The sequence below is a fragment of the Bremia lactucae genome, linkage group LG1 (genome assembly GCF_004359215.1).
Source record: "Bremia lactucae strain SF5 linkage group LG1, whole genome shotgun sequence".
NCBI lineage: Eukaryota > Oomycota > Peronosporomycetes > Peronosporales > Peronosporaceae > Bremia > Bremia lactucae.
Window position 1 is genome coordinate 305,357 of NC_090610.1, and position 20,760 is coordinate 326,116.

The 20,760-nt window shown below is 45.2% G+C and overlaps 6 protein-coding genes across 6 annotated transcripts; 3 read left to right on the top strand and 3 right to left on the bottom strand.

Annotated features, from left to right (window-relative positions):
• On the top strand, nt 1-2,307 carry CCR75_006175 (uncharacterized protein; the record flags this gene model as incomplete). Its single annotated transcript, XM_067964246.1, has 1 exon — nt 1-2,307. The coding sequence occupies one exon, from the start codon at nt 1-3 to the stop codon at nt 2,305-2,307; it is 2,307 nt and encodes a 768-aa protein (XP_067822489.1).
• An 11,193-nt stretch (nt 2,308-13,500) lies between these two features.
• CCR75_006174 (uncharacterized protein) lies at nt 13,501-14,846 on the bottom strand (the record flags this gene model as incomplete). Its single annotated transcript, XM_067964245.1, has 3 exons — nt 13,501-14,138; nt 14,210-14,621; nt 14,689-14,846. The coding sequence occupies 3 exons, from the start codon at nt 14,844-14,846 to the stop codon at nt 13,611-13,613; spliced, it is 1,098 nt and encodes a 365-aa protein (XP_067822490.1). The 3' UTR covers nt 13,501-13,610.
• Nucleotides 14,847-14,960: 114 nt separating this feature from the next.
• CCR75_006173 (uncharacterized protein) lies at nt 14,961-15,944 on the top strand (the record flags this gene model as incomplete). Its single annotated transcript, XM_067964244.1, has 4 exons — nt 14,961-15,081; nt 15,121-15,236; nt 15,300-15,432; nt 15,679-15,944. 4 exons carry the CDS (start codon nt 14,961-14,963, stop codon nt 15,942-15,944), a joined length of 636 nt encoding a protein of 211 aa, XP_067822493.1.
• CCR75_006172 (uncharacterized protein) lies at nt 15,661-16,340 on the bottom strand (the record flags this gene model as incomplete). Its single annotated transcript, XM_067964243.1, has 2 exons — nt 15,661-16,058; nt 16,193-16,340. 2 exons carry the CDS (start codon nt 16,338-16,340, stop codon nt 15,661-15,663), a joined length of 546 nt encoding a protein of 181 aa, XP_067822494.1.
• A 1,253-nt stretch (nt 16,341-17,593) lies between these two features.
• CCR75_006171 (uncharacterized protein) lies at nt 17,594-17,896 on the bottom strand (the record flags this gene model as incomplete). Its single annotated transcript, XM_067964242.1, has 1 exon — nt 17,594-17,896. One exon carries the CDS (start codon nt 17,894-17,896, stop codon nt 17,594-17,596), a length of 303 nt encoding a protein of 100 aa, XP_067822491.1.
• A 1,695-nt stretch (nt 17,897-19,591) lies between these two features.
• CCR75_006170 (uncharacterized protein) lies at nt 19,592-19,792 on the top strand (the record flags this gene model as incomplete). The annotated part of the gene is made up of 1 exon (XM_067964241.1): nt 19,592-19,792. The coding sequence occupies one exon, from the start codon at nt 19,592-19,594 to the stop codon at nt 19,790-19,792; it is 201 nt and encodes a 66-aa protein (XP_067822492.1).
• Between the last annotated feature and the right edge of the window lie 968 nt (nt 19,793-20,760).

Consider the following 20,760-nt stretch of genomic DNA (forward strand, 5'->3'; position numbering starts at 1 on the left):
ATGAAGCTCTTATGTGCCATAGTCGGAGAGAGAAGCGTATTCCCTGTGACCATTGACGAAACGAAGTCAGTGGTGGCCTTGAATGACGCTATCAAAATTAAAAACTCAAACAAAATAAAATGCGATGCTGCCGAACTCGAGCTGTACTTGGCGAGAAAGGGGAACGCGTGGCTGTCAGATAGCGAGCCGAGTGCACAGCAACTTATAAAGGGAAATGTGGATGATGACATCGAAAGTATGCTTGATTGCAAGCCATTGATGTCAACTCGGTCTATCCAGCGTTATCTAAACGAAAACCAAATGCCCGCGCCGCAGCCAAGGCAAATTCACGTGCTGGTAGTGGTCCCACGACAAATTCTCTCTATTTCGCGGAACAGCAAAACCGCGAAAACTGTGGAAAGGTATGAGACTCTTTCCAAGACACTTGCTAGTCAACAACAAGTCGAGTCACTTTCGAAAGCAATCCGCTCAATTCTCGAGAGCAAAGATGAGGTTACACCATTTGTCGTTTTGGAAAGCTCGTCTGGTATGGGAAAGACGCAAATGGCATTCAACTTGGACGCCACTGGACAATTTGATATTTATCACATAATGTGTGACAATGTCGATGATAAAGGACAAGACATTAGTGCAGCGTATGCATCACGTAGCCGCGTTTTCGAAAATTGCCTGAAAAAAGACTTTGAAATGACGAATGGGCCAAATACGGGCAGCATTATGTTATTGCAAGGTGAAAATTATTTATCTCTTTATGGCTTTATCTATGCTGCACTGCTCGAAAAAAATGAATTGGAAACAGCTGTTTGGACTCGTAACGATGTCAATCAGGCACTCAAAGATCGTGTTACGAATGGAAAAAAGCCCTTTATCTTTTTTCTAGATGATTTTCCGCGTGAAATTGATCGAAAAGCCGCATCAAACGATCGTTGGGCTTACGATAATAGACGTCGCCTTCGTCTCATGCTAAACGTATTTCGATCGTTTGGTCTTGTTGTGGTAGTCAGCTCCACGAGTGGTACGGCACGAGGTTTGACTTCGGTTTCCTCTGGATCGCGATGTCCTGCGGATTATCTGTGGTGCATAGTGCACCCACTTTTACCTCGCACCGTAATTGGCAGTGATGTTCAAATACTACCAACGGTTTTCCAAAACATTGTCGCGAATAGTCGACCGCTCTTCGCTGAGATTGCTATCCAGTATATACGGGAAAATCCGTGGAATGTCGGCAATAATACAGCAAATTACTTAAATGCACTGGTTGGACATTTGGCACCACTATTGGCCCGGAGGAAGCAAAGACGACATCACGAGTTTGAAATTGGTCAGCTATGCTTGTTGCTCTGCTCGAGTTGTCGTGTTGAAGACGGTAAATTGAATTTGATTGACAGTCATTATGCTTGCTTAGATGAAAAGAGGACATTTAGGCTGTTTCTGAAGGCAAATGGCAATTCTTACAAAGCCGACGAAGCCGAATTCGATTTTGAAGACAGAAGAAGCTGGAAATGTCGTAGTGTGTTTCCTCACCCGTCGAATGACGTCCTTCTTTACTTGACTCTGACGGGCGGTATGTCATATCGTCCGTTTGACCTTTCCTTGCGTGAGGTCTTTTTGTCAGTGCCGACTACAACAATGTATTTGCATGATACCAACGAGCCTATGGACGAGAAGCAGCGTTTCGAAGTGTTCGTGTTCGCGGCTGTCGTGTTGGCGAGTCATGTTGCCGGACTTGGTGGGGTGGCATTCCCGACATTTTTGGGTCGGCTTTTGTACGAATTGGGCGTTAAGTCACAAGATGTGAAGATAGATTTTCCTGTAGGATTTGAGACACGCGGGAATTGGGTCGTTCCATTCTTGTCTCCTCCAAACGTAAAATGGCCAGCTTGGCTGCTTAATGACGAATTAAAGTTGGACAATTTCGTCCAAACTGCCAACAGTGAAACGATCGACTTTCGTATTGATTCCGGGCTGATATCTGGCGAATGCAACGACGAGGAGCAGCCTCTGTCGCTCGAGACAATAAGAAAGATTCTGTCGCGTGTACCGGCTGAATCCAAACTGCATTTGGTAGTGACGAGGGGATTGCAGAAAGAATATTTTATAAGGGAAGAAACATATGCAGCATTTGTGCGAGAACACAATTTGGCAACAATGGATGTCTATCGCGTTTCATGTGGTTCGAAGCTAGAGGAAATTGTTGGGATAGAGAATCAAGAATTGCACAAAGTACAGTGCATGGATGATGGTAGCACGAAGCACTGTGAAAAAAAGCTCGTCATTTTCGTTGAGATTGGCAATGGAAGAATCTAGTCTCCAGAATTCGATTTGCATGCTGTTTGCGTTATAATCAATACTACTTGTTTTGACGTACATTCCATACAAATGCCGACTATATCGTAGGGAAAGTTTTTTTTACCTCTTTCGTTAAGCTGGTTTTTACGATATAATACATTCTTTCTCTAAAATACTACGAAGACACCGTTATGAACAATTAATGCGCCTAGGTTGGAATAATAAAAAAAAACTTGTCCCATTATATCATCAATTATTATTGAAAAATAAATGAAATTTAAATTAATTGATAATAATAATAATTCAATAGACATTTAGATAATTTATTTGACGCAAACTCCGAAGCGTGTAATCTTCGACAGGAGCTTGCTGCTCAATATAAGGCGAAGCAACGATGTAACGAGTTGTATCGTTAAATAAGTATTATTTTCTAAAAGAGGAATAAGTAATATTATGTTCCATGAACAGAAATACGATAAAAAGTACTAATAAATATCTTTTTTGATTAGTTCCTAAATTAAAAAATTTGGTAATATCGAGGCAATAAGACATTAATTCTATTGATTGGTGTTGATTCAAGTTTTAATCAAACGCGCCAATCATTACAAGACACGATTGTGGGGTGCGCAATTTTATGACTCTCACGTCCGTATTTCCGTCCATAGCCCAGCTATGAACGAAAACATCGTCGAAATAACTTTGTGCGAATTCATGCACGGGTCTTAACAGATTCAGTACGCATATGTTGAATGTTGGGGGGGGCCCTTACTAAGCCCCTGTGGTATTACTAGCCATTCCTAGAGCATCCCACTGGGAGTGCTCACTGCTGTGTACGGGATGTCCCGTATATATTTTTCAAGTCGAGGCCGTCCTTGTCCTTGAAATATTTCACAGCCGCTGAATTCCTTGAGATCAGCAGAAGCTAAGGAATCAAAGCCTGCATCGATCGCTGTGCTACTCGCCCTTTAATCGAACTTATAACCTGTTGAGGTATGCTTTGCATGCATAGGAGGCGCCATACATAGTAAGTTACATATATAATAAATTCAGAAGAAGCTTGCGAACAAAACCACATACATTAATACAGTTTTACTTTTTCTCTATTCTTACGCCTTAAACTAGACCTTAAGCTAATTTACCTTAGCTTTATAAGAAACCTTTCTCTGTACCTTTTTGTACGTGAAGTTTCGAGGAACCGCACCTTCACTGTAATCAGTAGGTTGACTAGTACTGTTATTATTACTAGCAAAGGTGCCTAGTTACAAATGACCGGATAAGGTTAAAAAAAGCCTTCAAGAAAAAGAGGAACGCAGGCGTTTACCTAGAACTGTTCGGTTGACTTTGAACAATTGTATTAAGGACCTGATGCACTTGATTCACAAAAAAGCTTCATTAGACCAGTCTGGCGTAAACACAATGCAATTGGTGTGAATCCTTAGTCAATTCAAGATGCCGTGATTGAAAAAAATGATCTTCTCAGCATGTGCCAATAATTGCTCGAGCAGCGCGTCTTCTACACCAACTTCATGCTTTACAACTATGCCGCGGTTGGTCCTCTTTAAGAGCAACTTAACTCGTTGGTCTGGTAGGACCATTGATCGATATCAACTTTCATTTTTGACTCATCCAGACTTCACAAGTCTAGTGACGACAAAACGGAATTCTTCATTGATACCGTTTCCAGCATCGACGGTACACATGTAAGCGGGCAAAGGATGTCACTCCTTCGTTCCAAGCTTGGGAAGCATTCGTACAGAGTGATCGTAGCACCGGCCGCGAGGTCTGGCATGAAAACCCGGTTTATTCTCCGTGACCGGTTCGATAAAAAAACCGTAAGCGGTGCACGCTTGAAGCCGCACCGATTGTTTAAAGAGGCATGAATACCTTGCCTCTCGTGGGGGAGTGATGCCATGCTGATTTAAAGGCGCAGGTCATGCCTCAAGGAGGCATTGTCCCTTGAAAAACCACATTGAAGGGCGATCATTTCTTGTGAGATGCGCAAAAGATTGAAAACTTACGAGCGCGGGAAGCGCTCGTTTTCTGATGGACCCTCTGTCTAGGAAAATTAGTCTTGTCGTACTGTGCGACGAGACTCGGAACGTCCATCTTCAATTGGAAACAAGGTTCTCAACGACCATGCGAGGTGGATACCCCTGCCAACGAACGAAGTAATTCGCTCGAACCCTTTTCACCTAGCGGTGGTTTAGGAGGCGTTCAACAAGGAAACGCTTTTCACCACTCGAATCCGTCAATGAATGTGGAGAGGAAGTAAAAATCGGGTCGTCTCGTTCGCCAAACACGTGACTTAGATCGTGTCGTCCATTATTTACGGGAGGACATGGAACAATTCTGTCGTCGCTGAAACGCGACGACGGTTGACGGTATTTCCCTCGAACAGTTGCAGAACGATGCGCAAGTTGCGGTCGAACAACTTGCGAATGAAAGGACACACGGACCGATATACTTGAGCAGTAATTTACTGCCCACATTCGTCACTACATGTTTTGGAAGGTTTCCGTATCCAGTAGGACTAGATCGTGAACTTTAAATGAATGAGCGTTTAAGCTCCTGCCTGAGGGCCATTTCTGTCGATCCACCGCATGAGCGATGAAAATTTTGTACGAAACGAACCACAGTTTCTCTACTTTGCAGAAATTCTCCTGCTGACAGGTTTTGTTTTTGTCTTCAGTGCGATAGATTGCACGGCGGAGATGTCATTCTCCTCTTTACTGAGAGCATTATTGTTCTAGAAAATGTTTTTGGTTTTGTTCCTGAGTCTTTTAGCATCGTTATCAAGGCCAGCAATAACATTATTGGAATTGCTGAGTTTGGCCACATTACCGTTGATTAGATCAACATTGGTATCTTTCATATTGACCTTAGGGCTAATGCGTGATGAGCAAGAGCTAGAAGGTTCTTTGCTCGTGCGAGTCCTCCCCTAATATAAGAGATACTCCTATACAAGGTGTGTATGAGAGGATGGCTTAAACCGTTCACAAAAAACGGTGTATGCTTTGTAGAAGGATGCACTGTATTGTTTATGGCAAATTCTACCATCGGCAAGAACTCGCCTCAAATCTAAGAAGAATGGACGTTTCCGCGAAGTATCTCTTCGAGACTACGGTTTGCCCGCTCCGTCGGACGATCTGTTTCAGGATTGTTAAAAGTTGACATTTTGAACTGCCTTTTAGTGATTTAAACAAAATTTGAAAAACCTCCGCCGTTGATCTAGAGACTCTATTTAAGACCAGTTCGGAAGGTAATCCATGGAGTCGAAATAGCGTGTCAACAAAGACACAAGCACAGCCTTTGGATGTGATCGACTTTAGGACGGCACCAAGATGTACCATCTTGCTAAAACGGTCAACAAAAACAAGAATATTATTATTTTTGTGGGTGTCTTCGGGGAATTCGATGACGAAGTCCATAGATACGGACTGCCAACACTCTATCGGAACAGGCAGAACGGAGCACGGGGTGAAGCACAAGGCTTCATTCGATGACAAACTTCGCAAGCAGGTATGTACTTGCGGACGAGCTCATAGTGGCGTGGCCAGTAGAAGTCCGACTTATCCTGAGATAAGTCTTCACACGTCCACGATGCCCACTCGTTTGTCCATCGTGACACTCATACATGACGCGCAAACGCAAATCATTGTGGGTAGGGACGACGACACGTGGAGTGTAGCCACAACGGCTGTGTGGTACAGTAAGCCGTTGCGTGTTGTGTATCGATTGGATGACGATCGATATAAAGCCGGCAATTTTTGAAAAGATTTTTTGGATGGAGTCATGAGATGATCCATTAAACGCAGAAGGTCTTTATCTTCTGTGGAGGTTTTCTTTATGTCATCAAAAAAGGTTGATGACGGAACACTTGAAATGAGTGTTGCAACAGTGGGATTATTTCCACTGTTGGAATGCGCAGCTGGCTTGAAATCAGGTCGGCGTGATAATGCATCAGCGACGACATTAAGTCGTCCTGGTTTACATTCCACGGAGGAATTATACTTCGTGAAGAAGGATAGCCACCTCGCCATTCTTTGCGAGAGGTGTGGGCTGTTTACAGCCGTGCGTAATGACGCATAGTCCGTAGATACGATGAACGGTCTAGATAGACTCTAAATTTAGCCAGTGCATATTTCATGGCAAAGAGTTTTTTGTCATGCACTGGGTAATTGCATTCAGCTGGTTGTAGCTGACGCGATTGCATCAAGCTTTGTTTGACACCTTCAAAGAAACGCCGACAATCAGCGTTCCATAACTATTTCTCGTTTGTTGTCAAGAGACGAGAGAGATGAATTGTCATCCTGGCATAATTGCGTGAGTACTTGTGCAAGTACGCCGCTAGCCCAAAATGCTTTCTAAGCCTCTTGATATCGACTGGAACTGGCCAGTCGGTGATTGCCTTGATCTTTTCGGGATCAGGGCGCACGCCGTGTTTACCGACGATGAACGCAAGAAGTGGTAGTTCGCTTGCAGCGAATATACACTTCTTGAGATCAGCGTACAACTTATGCTTTCGCATAAGTAAGAGATCCTGGCGAACGTGAGTTTTATGAACTTCCACGTCCGTCTTTCCATCCATGGCCCGGCTATGGACGAATACATCGTCGAAATAACTCGGTCCGAGTTCTCGCACCGGTCTCAACAGATTCGTTACGCATCTGTTACATGGTTGCAGGGGCATTACTAAGCCCCTGTGGCATTACTAGCCATTTCCAGAGCATCCCACTGGGAGTGCTCACTGCTGTGTATGGGATATCCCGTTCACGCATAAGGATCTGGTAAAATCCATCCATCAGATCCATAGACATAAGGTGGTACTCTTAGACATACCATCTATGATTACGTCTTTTCTAGGTATCGGCGTTTGAGCCGGTACCATTGCAGCATTCAATTAATTGAATGCGTGCACTATCCGCCAGCCTCCTGTGACCTTTCGCACACAGAAGGACGGAGAGCTATGTAAGGAAGTTGACTCCTTACATGGCCCGCTTTTAATCGATCGATAAATAATTTATCGATAGAACACAAGAACTTGCTCACGAGGCAGTGGCCACTGCTTCATGACACATCAAGGACACTATCGTCCATTGATGAGCTGCTGAGAACCCGTTCGTTCTCTGCAAAAATTACCGCTGACCGAATATCGGTTACGTATTCGTCCTCTGTGACGAGTACGCAGATCTGCTTGATTTTATTACCATGCAGATCTCTCAGAACCGCTTAGGTTCTAGGGTTGGTAATTGAGTTATCTCCGAAGTTAACTTCGGCGGCGCATACAGATCAAGAGTCGAAGCGCCTACTCTTGATCCTTTATTAACCAAGACATTTAATGTCTCGGTTTCTTCCTGGGATTTGTCCACAGGCTGCCGAGGGATTAATCCCCCGGGATCTTGAAGTCTAGTTACTTCAACTATTTGAGGAGTTTTCTTCTCAAGTACGTGGGGACCTCTTCCCTCAAAGTCTTCCGAGTGTGATTGCGCTATCACAGTCGAATCCTCTACGGTCAACTCTCTACTCGACCTAGGATTATCATGTTGTCCCTTTGGGGCAACCGGTATACTCCTTGAATGTCGTCCGCTAGGCGTACATTCATATCTCAATCCACTCGACTTCTTCGAGTGGTGGACCTTGGGCGCTGCCTGTGCATTAGCACAGCCGCCGGCAGCTGACTCCACATTGTGATTGGTAATCACACTGTGATCTTGTGCAGTTGTACTAACGACCGTACCACAAGTGAGGCCATCGCACTCACTCGTAGTACATCCACACGCTTGTGGACGCTCCAAGACGTTCATCAGATGACCATCTGATGAACTAGTAGCAGGCATCTTTACGGATCGATGCTGCCAGCTGATTCTTGGCTCATGTTTTCTGAGCAAAGGTAAACCTACGATGACATAAATTTGTCCAAATCCAGTACGATAAAATCATCGTCGTACTGTAAATCTTTTAACGTATAGTGAAATTTCACTACGCGTTTCATTACTGTTATCGATGCGCCTGTCGCTAGACGCACCGTCATCCTCGTTGGAGGGATGTCGCGCTCAACATATTTGAGCCTACGACCCTCTAGCGACTGCCGACGAATAAAGTTATTCGACCCACAGTCCAGTAGGGCTCTAAGTGACAAATCATTTGTCACTTATCCCTCATCAAGGTGATGAGGGATACCTCATCGCCAGGTGCAGAGACACATAATGATTGTGTGCCTGGAGTAGCTTTTGTCAAGAGATTTGCAAATTATCTTGAGGTTGCTAGGTCATCAGTACGGCGTTGTTCCCCCTACTGACCCCGATCATTTTTTGGCGGTCCGCCTCGTTGTTGCAATTTCGCAACAACGTCGAACCCGCGACCGTTGCCATTTTTGGCACTCGGTCCATAATTACGTTCAGTACCTTTCGGTGCTAGGCGTGGGGCACTACACTCATGAGCGTAGTGTCCTAATTTTTGGCAGCGATGGCATTTCTGCAATCGCTTATTGCTTGAAAAGCGAGGCCTCTCGCTTTCGACGTGAGAGAGGTCCATGGGTTCTGGACCTCCTAACTCGTGTCGTCTTGGGGGACGATACGATGACGAACTAGCTTGAGCCCATCTCAAGCTAAAGTCCTCCTGTTCCGCAACGGATACTGCTCTTCAAGCTTATCCAGTTCCAAGCGGAACAGGTGAATCTTTACGGGGCCATCCGTAAGACCATGCATGAGCACTGTAATCAACGTGTGTTCATGAACTGGGTTGCTCGTGATACAACTCGCTTAGAGGCGTATGTGCTGGGCATAAGCGTGAACATCACGCTTGGCTTGCTTGAGTTTCAGAAGCTCTGAACGAGCTCTGGACTCAGCCCTAGGCGGTGCAAACGTCAGTTTGAGCCGGCCTTTAAAAGCCTTAAGCGACCTAAAGACATATGGGTCGCGCAACTTAAGGCCTAGTGGCCAAGTTTTGGCACGACCTATCAAATTTGACTGAGCAAATACGACTTGCATTTGCTCGATGCCGACGATGTGACGAGCCCGTATGGCATCGTCCAACTCGACGAACCAGCTTAAGAGGGAGTCTTTTTCGACTCCCTTATACTTAGAGATGTCTATCTGTAACGTCTTGGGACGACGCGTGTGCGTCGTCTCAGGTACAGGGGTCTGAACCTCATGTAACCTCAACAGTTCTGCCTGTTGAGAGCCTTGCTGATTAAGCAAAGCTACCTTTTTCTTCGCTTCGCCAAGTATATGTTGTATGAACTAGATTTGGATGACAAATTTGATGTCATCCTTACAAAAACATGACTCAGAAAGTACGAGCCATGCATCAATTGACTGCCTCTTCTTCATCAGGTGGCCATCTGATGAGCGTCTTGGCGTCCACAAGCATGCGGATATCCTACGAGTGAGTGCGATGGCCTCAATCGTGGTTCGGTTGTTTGCACGGCTGCACAAGACCTCAGTGTGATTACCCATCACGCTGTGGAGCTAGTTCTTAAAGCTGTATACAAGTACAGGCAGCGTCGAAGTTCGACCACTTGAATAAGTTGAGTGGTACGAAGCAGAGATGCTTGCTTGGAAAGCAACATTCAAGAGAACATTCAACGCCTGTATATAGGAGACAGTGCGAAAGTCCTAGATCGACTGGCAAGTCGATCGTAGAGGATTTCGCTGTGGTTGCGCAACCAAGGCTAGAAGCAGTTGGGGAGGATACTTCTCAGATAAATCTTGAGGGAATAGGTCCCCAAGAATCTACAAGAATACGCCCCTAAAACCCTGTGGTCATAGGTTCCCAAGTATCCTTGAAAATAAGTGTTAAAGAAGAATCTGAGACATTAAATATCTTAACAAACACCGGATCAAGTGTAGGCGCTTATAAATTTGATCTGATGCGCCTCCAAGGTTAGCTTCGGAGATAACTCAACTGCCAACGCTTGAACCGAATCGGTTCTTGGGTGATCTGCCTAGTGGTTAAGTCAAGCAGCGTAGTGGCAAAGTCAAGCATCTGCGTACTTGTCACATATGACAAATTACGTGGCCGACATCGGTCGGCAATATAATTTCCTGAGAACGAACGGGTTCTCAGCAGCTCATCGATGAGCGAAAGTGTCCTCGTCGAGAAGCCTCAGATGAAACGTTTACGCCCATTGTTGGGAGACTTTGAAGACGAATCCTATATAAAAGGATTTGATCGAGTTAAAGAATGTATTCCCTGAATCCGTACCGTGCGAGTTGCCGAAGGATAAAGGCACTCGACACGAAATTGACCTGATACCAGGTTCGAAATACTATGTGGCCTATATATTGCCTTGTGAACATCCATTGCCGGCACACGCCTTGTGCGTAAATCGTGACTTTAATAGCCTCTCTAGTATGAGTTGTGCGAAAGTCGCAAGGTTGTCAATGGGTGAAGCCTAATTCTTTGTCCCGTGCTCCGTTACAACCTTTGCTTGTTGCGGCAGAGTGTTGGCAGTCGAGGTAAATGGATTTCATCTTCGGAATTCCCGAAAGTGCTCACAGGAATAATGAATTCTTAGGGATTGTAACGGGGCAGTGCCGACTTTAACTGCTTCAGTACAAGTCCATTTCGGACTGCTTCAGTGTGAGCAGTGCCTCATGTCACTCCACGTACACTAGTACGTGCAGATGAAGACTCTCTTTAAAACACTTGCTTTAAAGAGGGTTACAAGTAAACTATATTTAATATAATTAAGTTCTTCTGTATCTATCTATTTCATACTAACTTGAATTTATACTTATACGAAACATGTAATAACGTCTTGTCTGTCTCTCTCTTTGCGCGCGTCCAGTGCTGACGGACCGCTGTGAAAATAGATATTAGGACCTATATCTACCAATGGATAAGCTTTCCGAACGTAAAGTGGTATTCTCCAAATACTATCTACCTGTTAGATAATATATTAATTCACAACCTTTAAGTGTTGATTTCATGTAACGATACACCCCATTAGAGGTATGTAGATTGTTTCATCAAGTAAGTACATCTTGTTGCAGTTCTGGATTCGATGGCAGCCGAAGGCTGTGCTTGTATTTTTTTCGACACAATGTTTTGACTCCATGGCTTATTGCATGGACTGGTTTCGGATTGAGATCCCCGACGTACGGCGGAGTTCTGTCAATTCGTGTTTGAATTACTAAGAACACATTTGACATCAACATCTGATTGTCCTCAACCGGGTGGTCTGACGAAACGTGCAAATCGTGTCCTCGATGAGATACTTCGAGATTACGTCCTCTCGTTTACGAATTGGATTTAATTCTTTCCGATGGCAGTGTTGCCATCGTCAACTTGGATGCATGCATAAACGAAGTACACCATTTTTCATAAAATGCTTACGCCACCCACGCATACCCATCTTGTTGAAGTGTGATTTCAGGTCAAGCGGAGGAGGGACTCGCTCAAGCAAAGACAGATCTGGCTCTTGCTCGTCACACATTAACTTAACAGGCAATGTAAACGATACCGATGTTGATCTAATAAATATCGAAAGAGAAAAATAAAGCAATAACAATGACACTTTCACTAAAATGAAGAACAAATTTTTGCAGCGCACCGAGTGTACGAAAAAATGAGACAGTATGTGAAATCCTGCTGGCTCGACAAGTAGTGGTTCTTTTATTTACGACTCCACTGCTGATCGGTAGGATAAAACGACACGTTGGTAAAATGGACGTGTGAATGCTTTTTTATTTCAAAGTCGACGATTTAATTCTACTGTCTACCTAAAATGTTGTGACAAATGTTGGCAACAATAGATAACTCCCCAACTATATCGGCCCGTTTCGTGTTGTGCATCGCCAAGGTAACGCATACACGATCGAGTTGCCTCGTACAATGTGCATGCATCCGGCGTTTTGGATTGGACGTTTCCGCCCGAACTACGAGTACGAAGTTTTTACCGGGCGTGAATTAAATTATTTGCATTCCAAAGCATACGCGAGAGGTTTGTGCTCCCAGGTTTGATGTTGGGCCCAATCCTTCAGGAATGCAATTTTCTCGGCGAGCTGTCGACAGCTCGTTGCGAAAGGCTTGAAGCACCCGTTCGTTCGCCAATCGGGCGATCGCAGACCCGCATCCGACCAGCGCAAAGACGCAGCGTCGTCGTCGTCAAGTCGTGACGTCGGTTGCGCTCATTATCCACGCCCTCCCGTTACCGCGGAGGAAGCGATTGCGATCATATCGCCTAACAGGCAGGCCCGTCTTATAAATCGGACCTAATTTATGCTCCTCCTCCACACCATTTTATGGTCATAAGCGATGTTAGCAGCCGAGCTATCATTCCTATTGATGTGATATTTTAGATCACTTCATTCTTGGGTGCACATTAATGTTGCCAGCATTGGTACCGTTACCGGAGTAATTACAAGATGACTCTTTTTCATTTGGTCGGGCGAACCCCTTTGCCAATATTTGTTTATTTGATATGCCACAACCTCTGGTTTGGCTAAAGTGGCCCCGGGTAATCCGGAAGCCTTTACAGATGTTTTGAGTTGAATGGGATGGTCCGAGTCATCGTGTACCTGCAACCGGAGTTACAGGCGGGTTGTCACCTGCAGCAGACCACTCGACATCCGCTGCATTTAATATTTAGTAGCTGCACACTGCCGTGAGCTGTTAGGCTGGTTGCCTTATAGGCATACCGCGTGGACTTGTTAACCATGCGATGAATCAGTTGGAATGTCTTTAGAGACCAACATGGGCTCCCTTTCGTAGAGATGCTCAATAGGACCCTCGGTAAGAAAAAAACAGTCCTTAAAGTGAGTGTTGGTTAAGGGGGTGATGCAAGGTGATATAACGCGATTGCTCGTTACATACATATTATTACATAGGAGCGGAATTATGAAGGAGAATATAAGATAATATTTTATTCTTAATATTGTCAATATTAATATACATAGTAGTATTGTGACCTTTTCCGTTCAATAGTTGATTTAAGTCTTAAAAATTCGCCCCCATTTTGGTTAACGGCACCGCACTATTAAATAAGTATCATCAAATGATGTTCATCTGCGGCCAGTTTCAAAGTAAAGAAATATGGGTCGATAGAAACAAAAAAAATGGTCGATATAAATTGAAAAAATCGCGATTCGTATTGTCAGGATACCTGATTTAGAAATTTAAACCAATCATAATTTAGCATGTTTTCACGTTTACTTTATATCTGTGGCCCTAGTTCTTTTGTCTGTGGCCGTAGTAGTTATGTCTGTGGCCATAGTCGCGGCCCTTTTTTAATGGGCAAAAAAAAATATTGAATAGTTATGTAATTATCCGTAATTTAACTCCAGCAACTTAGCCCTCGTGGATGTTGCTGGCAGCTCTCACTTGCCGATCATGTCTAAGGCCTGCTTGCTCTTTAGGGTTTGTACCTGTGAGAGATGCACTAGCCGTAGTTTCGACAGCTCTTTCTGTATGCCTGACAAAGCCGTGGGATTTACTACTCGACATTCTGCATAACGCTGTTGTAATAGCTGAATTTCGCGATATTGCTTCTGCATGAGGCGATGAAGCTGGAAAGAGTGCTCCATCTTTATCTGCTCTGCTGATTTAGCACCGCTTTGTGCTTGACCGCTGGCATTCTGAGGTCGCTGCATTTGATTAGATGCAAGGCGCCCTCTTGAAGCAGCTTGTTGTGCCTCTATGGTCTGCGTGGTATGTTTCTGGTGCTGTTGGGTCGGCGTTGGGCGCGCAATCAGCGTCAGCGCGTTAAAGGGAACTTGAAACAGGGCCTCATGTTCATCAATGTAGACTGAATAAAGCTCTTGACCGTAAATTTGTGGAGCCGCAACAATTCGCCCTGTCTTACCTGCCAAGTTCCTTGCACCGCATGCGACCAAATCAGCAGTACTCTTGGATAATAGCCATGGGTCAGTGTCATATTTCAAAAGCCACAAAATACAAAAAATATATGCTGTCATACCCGAATAAGTACCGTCGTGCCTACGACATAGTCTGACCGTTTGGGCGGCTGCTGCTGGAGCTGAGCTTTCTTCATTTGCTGCTGATGCAGCTGCAACTGTGCGGCCGTCATGTGTCCAGGCGACGAGCTTGTTTCAGCCGATGTGGACGGAACAACTGACGACATCGGCACCGCTGCTGCAAGTTTCGGTGCTGGTTTCACCGCTACAGGCTGCGCCCTGGGCAGCATTGCTTGTAATTGCAGCACTGCCGCCGGATTAAACGTGGCAGTGGACTGCGCTGGCCGTGAAGTATAAAACCCGCCAGCCGTTAAAGGCTTGCCATTACTTGCAATGTTCGGGCGCTTTTTGCGACTAAGCACGGACTCATAGCCTTTGTACGCAACTTTAGCTCGTCGCATTAGATTGTATGTGCTACACGAGCAACACAAGAAGCCATGTAAAGACACAAGCAGTGTCGCTTACAGTCAGTGGTACTTACCGTAGCTTTGTGAGCTCTTCGTTAATGCAAACGACGTCGGCCACATGGCCAAAGTACTGCGCCGCACTCTTGGGCTCTACAGTGGCCAGCCGGCGCGTCACAAGACCTTGTAGGTGGCGTTGTGAAGGGACAGTGGAAGTCGTTCCGGGTGCGGCCATCATAAAAAAAAACACTTTTTAATTTGTGACACCACAAAAAAAAAAATTAAATTAAATTAGTCACATAGTACGGATCCGCTGAATTTCCATTTCGCCTGTTAGGCTTCTGACCCCATGAGCGAGGGCACTAAACTCGTTGCTGTGATTGGTGACGAAGACACCGTCACGGGCTTTATTCTTGCGGGCATCGGTCACCGAACGGCCGATGGGACCAATTTTCTCGTCGTCAAGCCTAGTGCGTGCCCTTTTTTCAAGGACAGTTTTTGTGAATAAGTTTTAAAGACCTGTCATCGAAATGGTGCTATAGCCACGCCAATTTCTGTTATCGAAGCAAGCTTTCGTTTGCTTTCTAGTCGTGACGACATTGCCATCATTCTTATAAACCAGCACGTAAGGAACATTTTGAACGCTTGTTTAAAAAGTCATATCATTCATTGTTTTCTGTTTGTGCAGGTGGCGGAGGAAATACGCCACCTTCTTAATACGTATGAGAAGACCATTCCCACGGTGCTTGAAATTCCAAGCAAGGACTTGCCTTACGATCCTGCAAAGGACTACATCATGAAGCGGGTGAATCTGATGCTCGGTGAATCTTAATAAGTGGGAGGTGATAGGAATCGTTGTGGCATAAAGTTAAAAAATTCCCTCACGCTGACTTGAGCGAAGCAATAAACGTATTAATTGGACACAGTATAATGTAACAATAGTCGCTTAGTAATCAATACATTCACTATTACATGGCGGTGGGATTTTTATGTATTCTCTTATCTCTCCGTTTGCATCAGCTTCTTATTCGCCCGAATAAAAAGCAATATTACTTCTGCTTCTGAAGGCTTGCTGAAAGCCAGTCAAGACCTTCGTATAGACCGTCTCCCGTCGTTGCACAACAAGCCTGGATATACCACTGGCGGTGGCGTAGACCGTGCAAACCAAGCTTGTCCGTCATCTCTGCAGCACTCATTGCGTTCGGCAAATCCTGCTTGTTGGCAAAAACCAATAAAACGGAATCCCGTAGCTCGTCCTCGTTTAACATACGGTGCAGCTCGTCACGAGCTGCATCAACACGATCGCGATCATTTGAGTCCACTACAAAGATAAGACCCTGTGTGTTCTGGTAGTAGTGGCGCCAAAGTGGGCGAATTTTGTCCTGGCCACCCACATCCCATACCGTAAAGCTAATATTCTTGTACTCTACAGTCTCCACGTTGAAACCTGATGGCAAAAATTGTTAGCACTAAAATTACAAGACACTACTCGCCCCTTAAAAATTAATCTCACTACGAGACAAGATAAAGAGTGGAGAGGACGGTGCCTCCAAGAATTGCTACTCGGTCGGAAAGACGTACCAATGGTAGGAATGGTAGTCACCACCTCGCCTAGCTTGAGCTTGTACAAAATGGTGGTTTTACCGGCGGCGTCGAGACCAACCATTAGGATGCGCATCTCCTTCTTACCAAAGAGGCGCTCAAACACACGCGAAAATGCCATGCCCATGGTTACCTAGGTATCTTCGCTTACGCCACAACTTTTAAGCGTCGGAATTCTGAGAGTGAGAAAGAAACATACCGTCGGGCAAAACCTCCAGTTTGTAATTGTTCGACTGGTCCTGGACAGGAAATTTTAATATTTTGATCTCAAAGATGGCGAAATGTATTTTATTTAGAGTTTTAATAATTTAGAAGAATCATAAGTATTGTAAAATTCCCTTGTGAAAAAGGGTCTTCATTTTTGTTTTAACACGTAATATTCAAAATAGGAAAATGTCACTGAATGGACTGTAAGCAAAAAGTCACTATATATTAAGCCTTCATAAGTAATATACTCCAGCTGCTAAGCAACTGGAAATCCTTCCTCTCCACGTCGTGTATTTGAAGTACTAGGAGGCACCTTGAGAGAGGAAACAAACTGTCTTATAACATTACGATGAACAAGATGTCTGAAATGTCATAACCATGTTAGCAACGCCGGAGACGTCTGAGTAAGATCCGGCGGTTATACATGTTCCACCACAGGACGTGGTGCTTGGTGCGGTTGTCTCGTGAGACGACCCAAACTAAGAAGGAGCCGGGATGAGTTGCACTATTAGTGTGGGCTTATCGCCGTTGTCGCGTTGCTAGTGCCGTAAATTAGGAACCCGGCCTTGAGAAATCCGTTATACTGCCATTGCAGTCTTGCGTACGCATGAACGACCGTTGTCGCTGAATCCACAACATTGAAAATACAGATCGAACTCAGTATCCACCAAATACGCTTATTCCACAGCGTAATCCTCCGCGTCATCCGCAAATGAAAGCGCAGAGGAGAAGGATGGTATCGAACAATTCTGGTGGTTTGCGCCCGAAACAGTTGTCAGAAACCTCTACAGGTGTGGGAGGATCTTCGTTGCCCGATCCAGTAGGGATGAGCGCCTTTCAACACACTTGAGCACACGGACAATTCCAGAAGATGTGCTTTATTATTTCCTTTTGCCCTGTGGAACAGGCCAGTTTGCGACAGCTGTTATTAACGACTCTATTCGCGAAATACAGATTGAGATCCCTGACCAGTTAGTAAATAACCCACACCTGATGTTCAGTAATAGCATTTCAATGCGCCCATAATTTTTTTGTTTGAGGATCTGCTGCAAGATCCGATTTGAAGAGGGCTCGTCTTTGCCATGTCCTCCAGTTTGTCAAGAAAAGTGGTCAGACCACCCTTCGCGCGTTGATAAAATAAACGCTCGATAGCCCGGACGAAACAGTGATTAACTACAGTGGGGGCCACTTTCCACTGGAATCTATGCGCCGAGAGGTGAGCAATCCGCCTTGCGCTTGAGCTAGCCGTAATGCTGCTAGATCCACCTTGCCACTCAAAGTGGCCGCCGATCCTGTTGCCACTAACCTCTGAATGTCATTCGCCTCACGCTGTAGGGTGACCGAGCCCGTCACTATCCTCTCTTGAACGTGTTGGGTCACAAGAACTTCATCGTCTAAGATACTAAGATACTGCCAGCAGTACTCCGTCTGCAATTCTGATGGCCGCCGGTATCGGAGCGGTCGCCTTACCGGCATTGTGTTTGATATTTCGAGAGTCGAACGGCCTAGGATCACTGCCAAGACAAATTGGCCAAGCTTGGAAGCATGTTTGGTTGTCCCCGTCCGGAGGGGCACATTTATCGAGTAGGCATGCAGTTCAGTTCACTGAAGTTGAAACTGCAAGCGTGCACGCCTAAATCGCACGATACTTTTCTTGCATTAAAAGTGACTCAAAGAGGTCACGGATCCAAGGGTTGTCCACCCCAAAAAAGCGTCCAAAAGGTAAGCATCTACTCTGTGATGTCCAGGGCTGAGTTCAAATAAGTGCAGCTATAATGAATGAGTTACCATGCATCCAGGCCGCTGCTTGATGAGCTATCCGAGGCGAATAGGTCAATACGCGCTCGCGGTATGCGTCAAAAACATCGTCCGCCAGACCTAACCGCGCTCTTACTCGCTCGAAGACGTTGGTCTGGCGTAGCGAAGCTACGGTTTCGTAGAGGCGTCGTGAGATGATAGCTACCTCTTGCTCTATATTCCTCGATATGCCCAGTAACGCCTCGCCATAAAATTCCTGTATTCTTTTTAAGTGAGCCACAATTGCATGTTTCATACTTTGAGCCTTGTCAGCCACCTCTATCGATGCCAGACCTACCCTTTCCGCAGCTTTAAACGTATGGAAGAGGCCTGGGCTAAATATGTGCCAATTAAGCTCCGTAGACAGATGGAGGTTGCGTATGCCTAATTTGGTAAGTTAAACACTGTTGATGTAAAGTAATGGCAGGGGGCATGACGACATTCATGACCGGTAATCGCTGTCGCGACTGGTGGAGATATGTGCCGCTGATGCTAGATGCGGCGAATGGGATAGATCCGAAATGCCCAATTGTGATCACCAAACAATCCGGTGCCGAGCGCATGGCCTAGTTACCTGACGGTATTCCTGTGCTGTAGTACAACCAGCGCCAAAAATATCCCGCCTCAGAAAGGTAACTAGAAAAAATCAACTTGCTCTTCGTTGGCTGCACGTGGAGCTTCGAAATTGCTTAATAATGCTCAGCACCCGTGGTAGATGACACGCCTCCCGGAGACACACGGTCGAGTCATATACAAATGCTGAGGAAATATGCGTGGTATGAGGCAGGCCTGGCACTGGAAGCCCGCGCAACTCAAAGTCCTCCGTAATGGCATTCGCCAAAATTTCCGCCGAAAGCAAGAAATAACAGTGGCGCAAGAGGACACCTCGTCACCATCTTGTGGCTCGGACAGATAAAGCAGGAACCGCGCCGAGGTCGAGGCAGGTAATTTGTGGATCATCTCCACAAATGCCGACTCAAATCAAACTTCTGCAAGACCACAAATAGAGTGTCCCTCGCAGCCATACCGTACGCTTTTCGAAAATCCAGCAAGAGAATGACACGACTGAGGCCATCGCTAAGCGCAGGCTCCGCCCGCGACGTCGCGAGTATCGCTAACATTGGTCAGCGGTAGTGCACTGGGTCTCAACCGAAGTTCCAGCGCATACGTCAGATCATCAAACGGTGTAAATCACTTGAAGGACAGCTCGTTTATCGTGCCTCGACAGCGTGCGCCATCATGCGTCGTCTTTCTAATACAATTCTCGCAACCTCAACGAGTGAACCGGACCTTTCTGAACGAGTTCATAGTACACGAGGTTGGACTTCGGGTTCTAGCGGTCAACTTGGATAACACAGTCGCCGCCTGTGTCCGATGCATTACCACTGTGAAGGAGCAAGCGCGGCAGTGCAGTACCAGATTCGCCACGAAGTACATGCACAAGCCCGGCCCCACCTTCTTACGTTTAACGAGCTAATTGAGGCTAAAGAGCACGATTTTCCAGTCGAATTGCTAATCTGGGAAGGACTACGACTCGAGCACACTTCGGAGCGAATTCGTTGCCCAGTGGGGTGACTCAGCAGGAGTTCGTGCATGGGCGTCAGATAATGAAGACAATAATTATGTCATTCGGCGCTTTCTAGGTGACCTAATATAATGTCTTTTTAAATATAAATAATGATGAGGATAGCTAACTTCTTTTACTAAATATCTTGTAACGGGGTGAATCGTTACATGAAATTGACACGTAAAGGTTATTAATTAATATGTTATCTAAAAATTAAATAATATTTAAAGGATATTACTTTATATAGTAATGTTCAGAAATCTTATCCATAAATAGGTATAGACCATTATACCTATATATCCCGCAGACTAATCAACTGTAGATGTAAACAAAAGATAGAGACATATAAGATTAGATAAGATTGTTTAGTATTAGTTTTTAATTAAGTTAGCGTTAACTGATAGAAAGAAGAGATACTTAACTATATTAATAGTTTTCATTTAACCCCCTTAAAGCTAGTTGTCTTGAAGAGAACTCTTCCTCTGCACGTACTAGTTAGTGTACGTGAAGGGACGTAAGGCACCACTCGCAACTGAAGCAGTGCATAGTGGATTTGTACTGAAGCACTACCAGTCGTAGTGCCCCGTTACACCTGGTAGCACTTTGTAGTCCGTCCAAGGACCACATTTCCTTTATCTAACATGGACATGTTAGATGATAGTGGGAATACGCATCACGTTTCGCGTGAAAGCTACTCCTTTCTAAGTGACATAGATAGGAGTGTGGTCGAACGAATGAGTTCGACCGTAGGAAACGATGCAATCCTGGCATTACTGTCCAACTTAGACAGAGATGCCCTCCATTCAACCGTCGCCAAGTTCATACAACATGAACTTGACGAGATGAAGGAAAAAGTAGCCTTGCTGAATCAGCAAGGCTCTCAACAGGCAGAACTGTTGAGGTTACAACAGGTACAGACCCCTGTACCTGGGATGACGCAAACGCGTCGTCCCGAAACTCTAAAGATTGACATCTC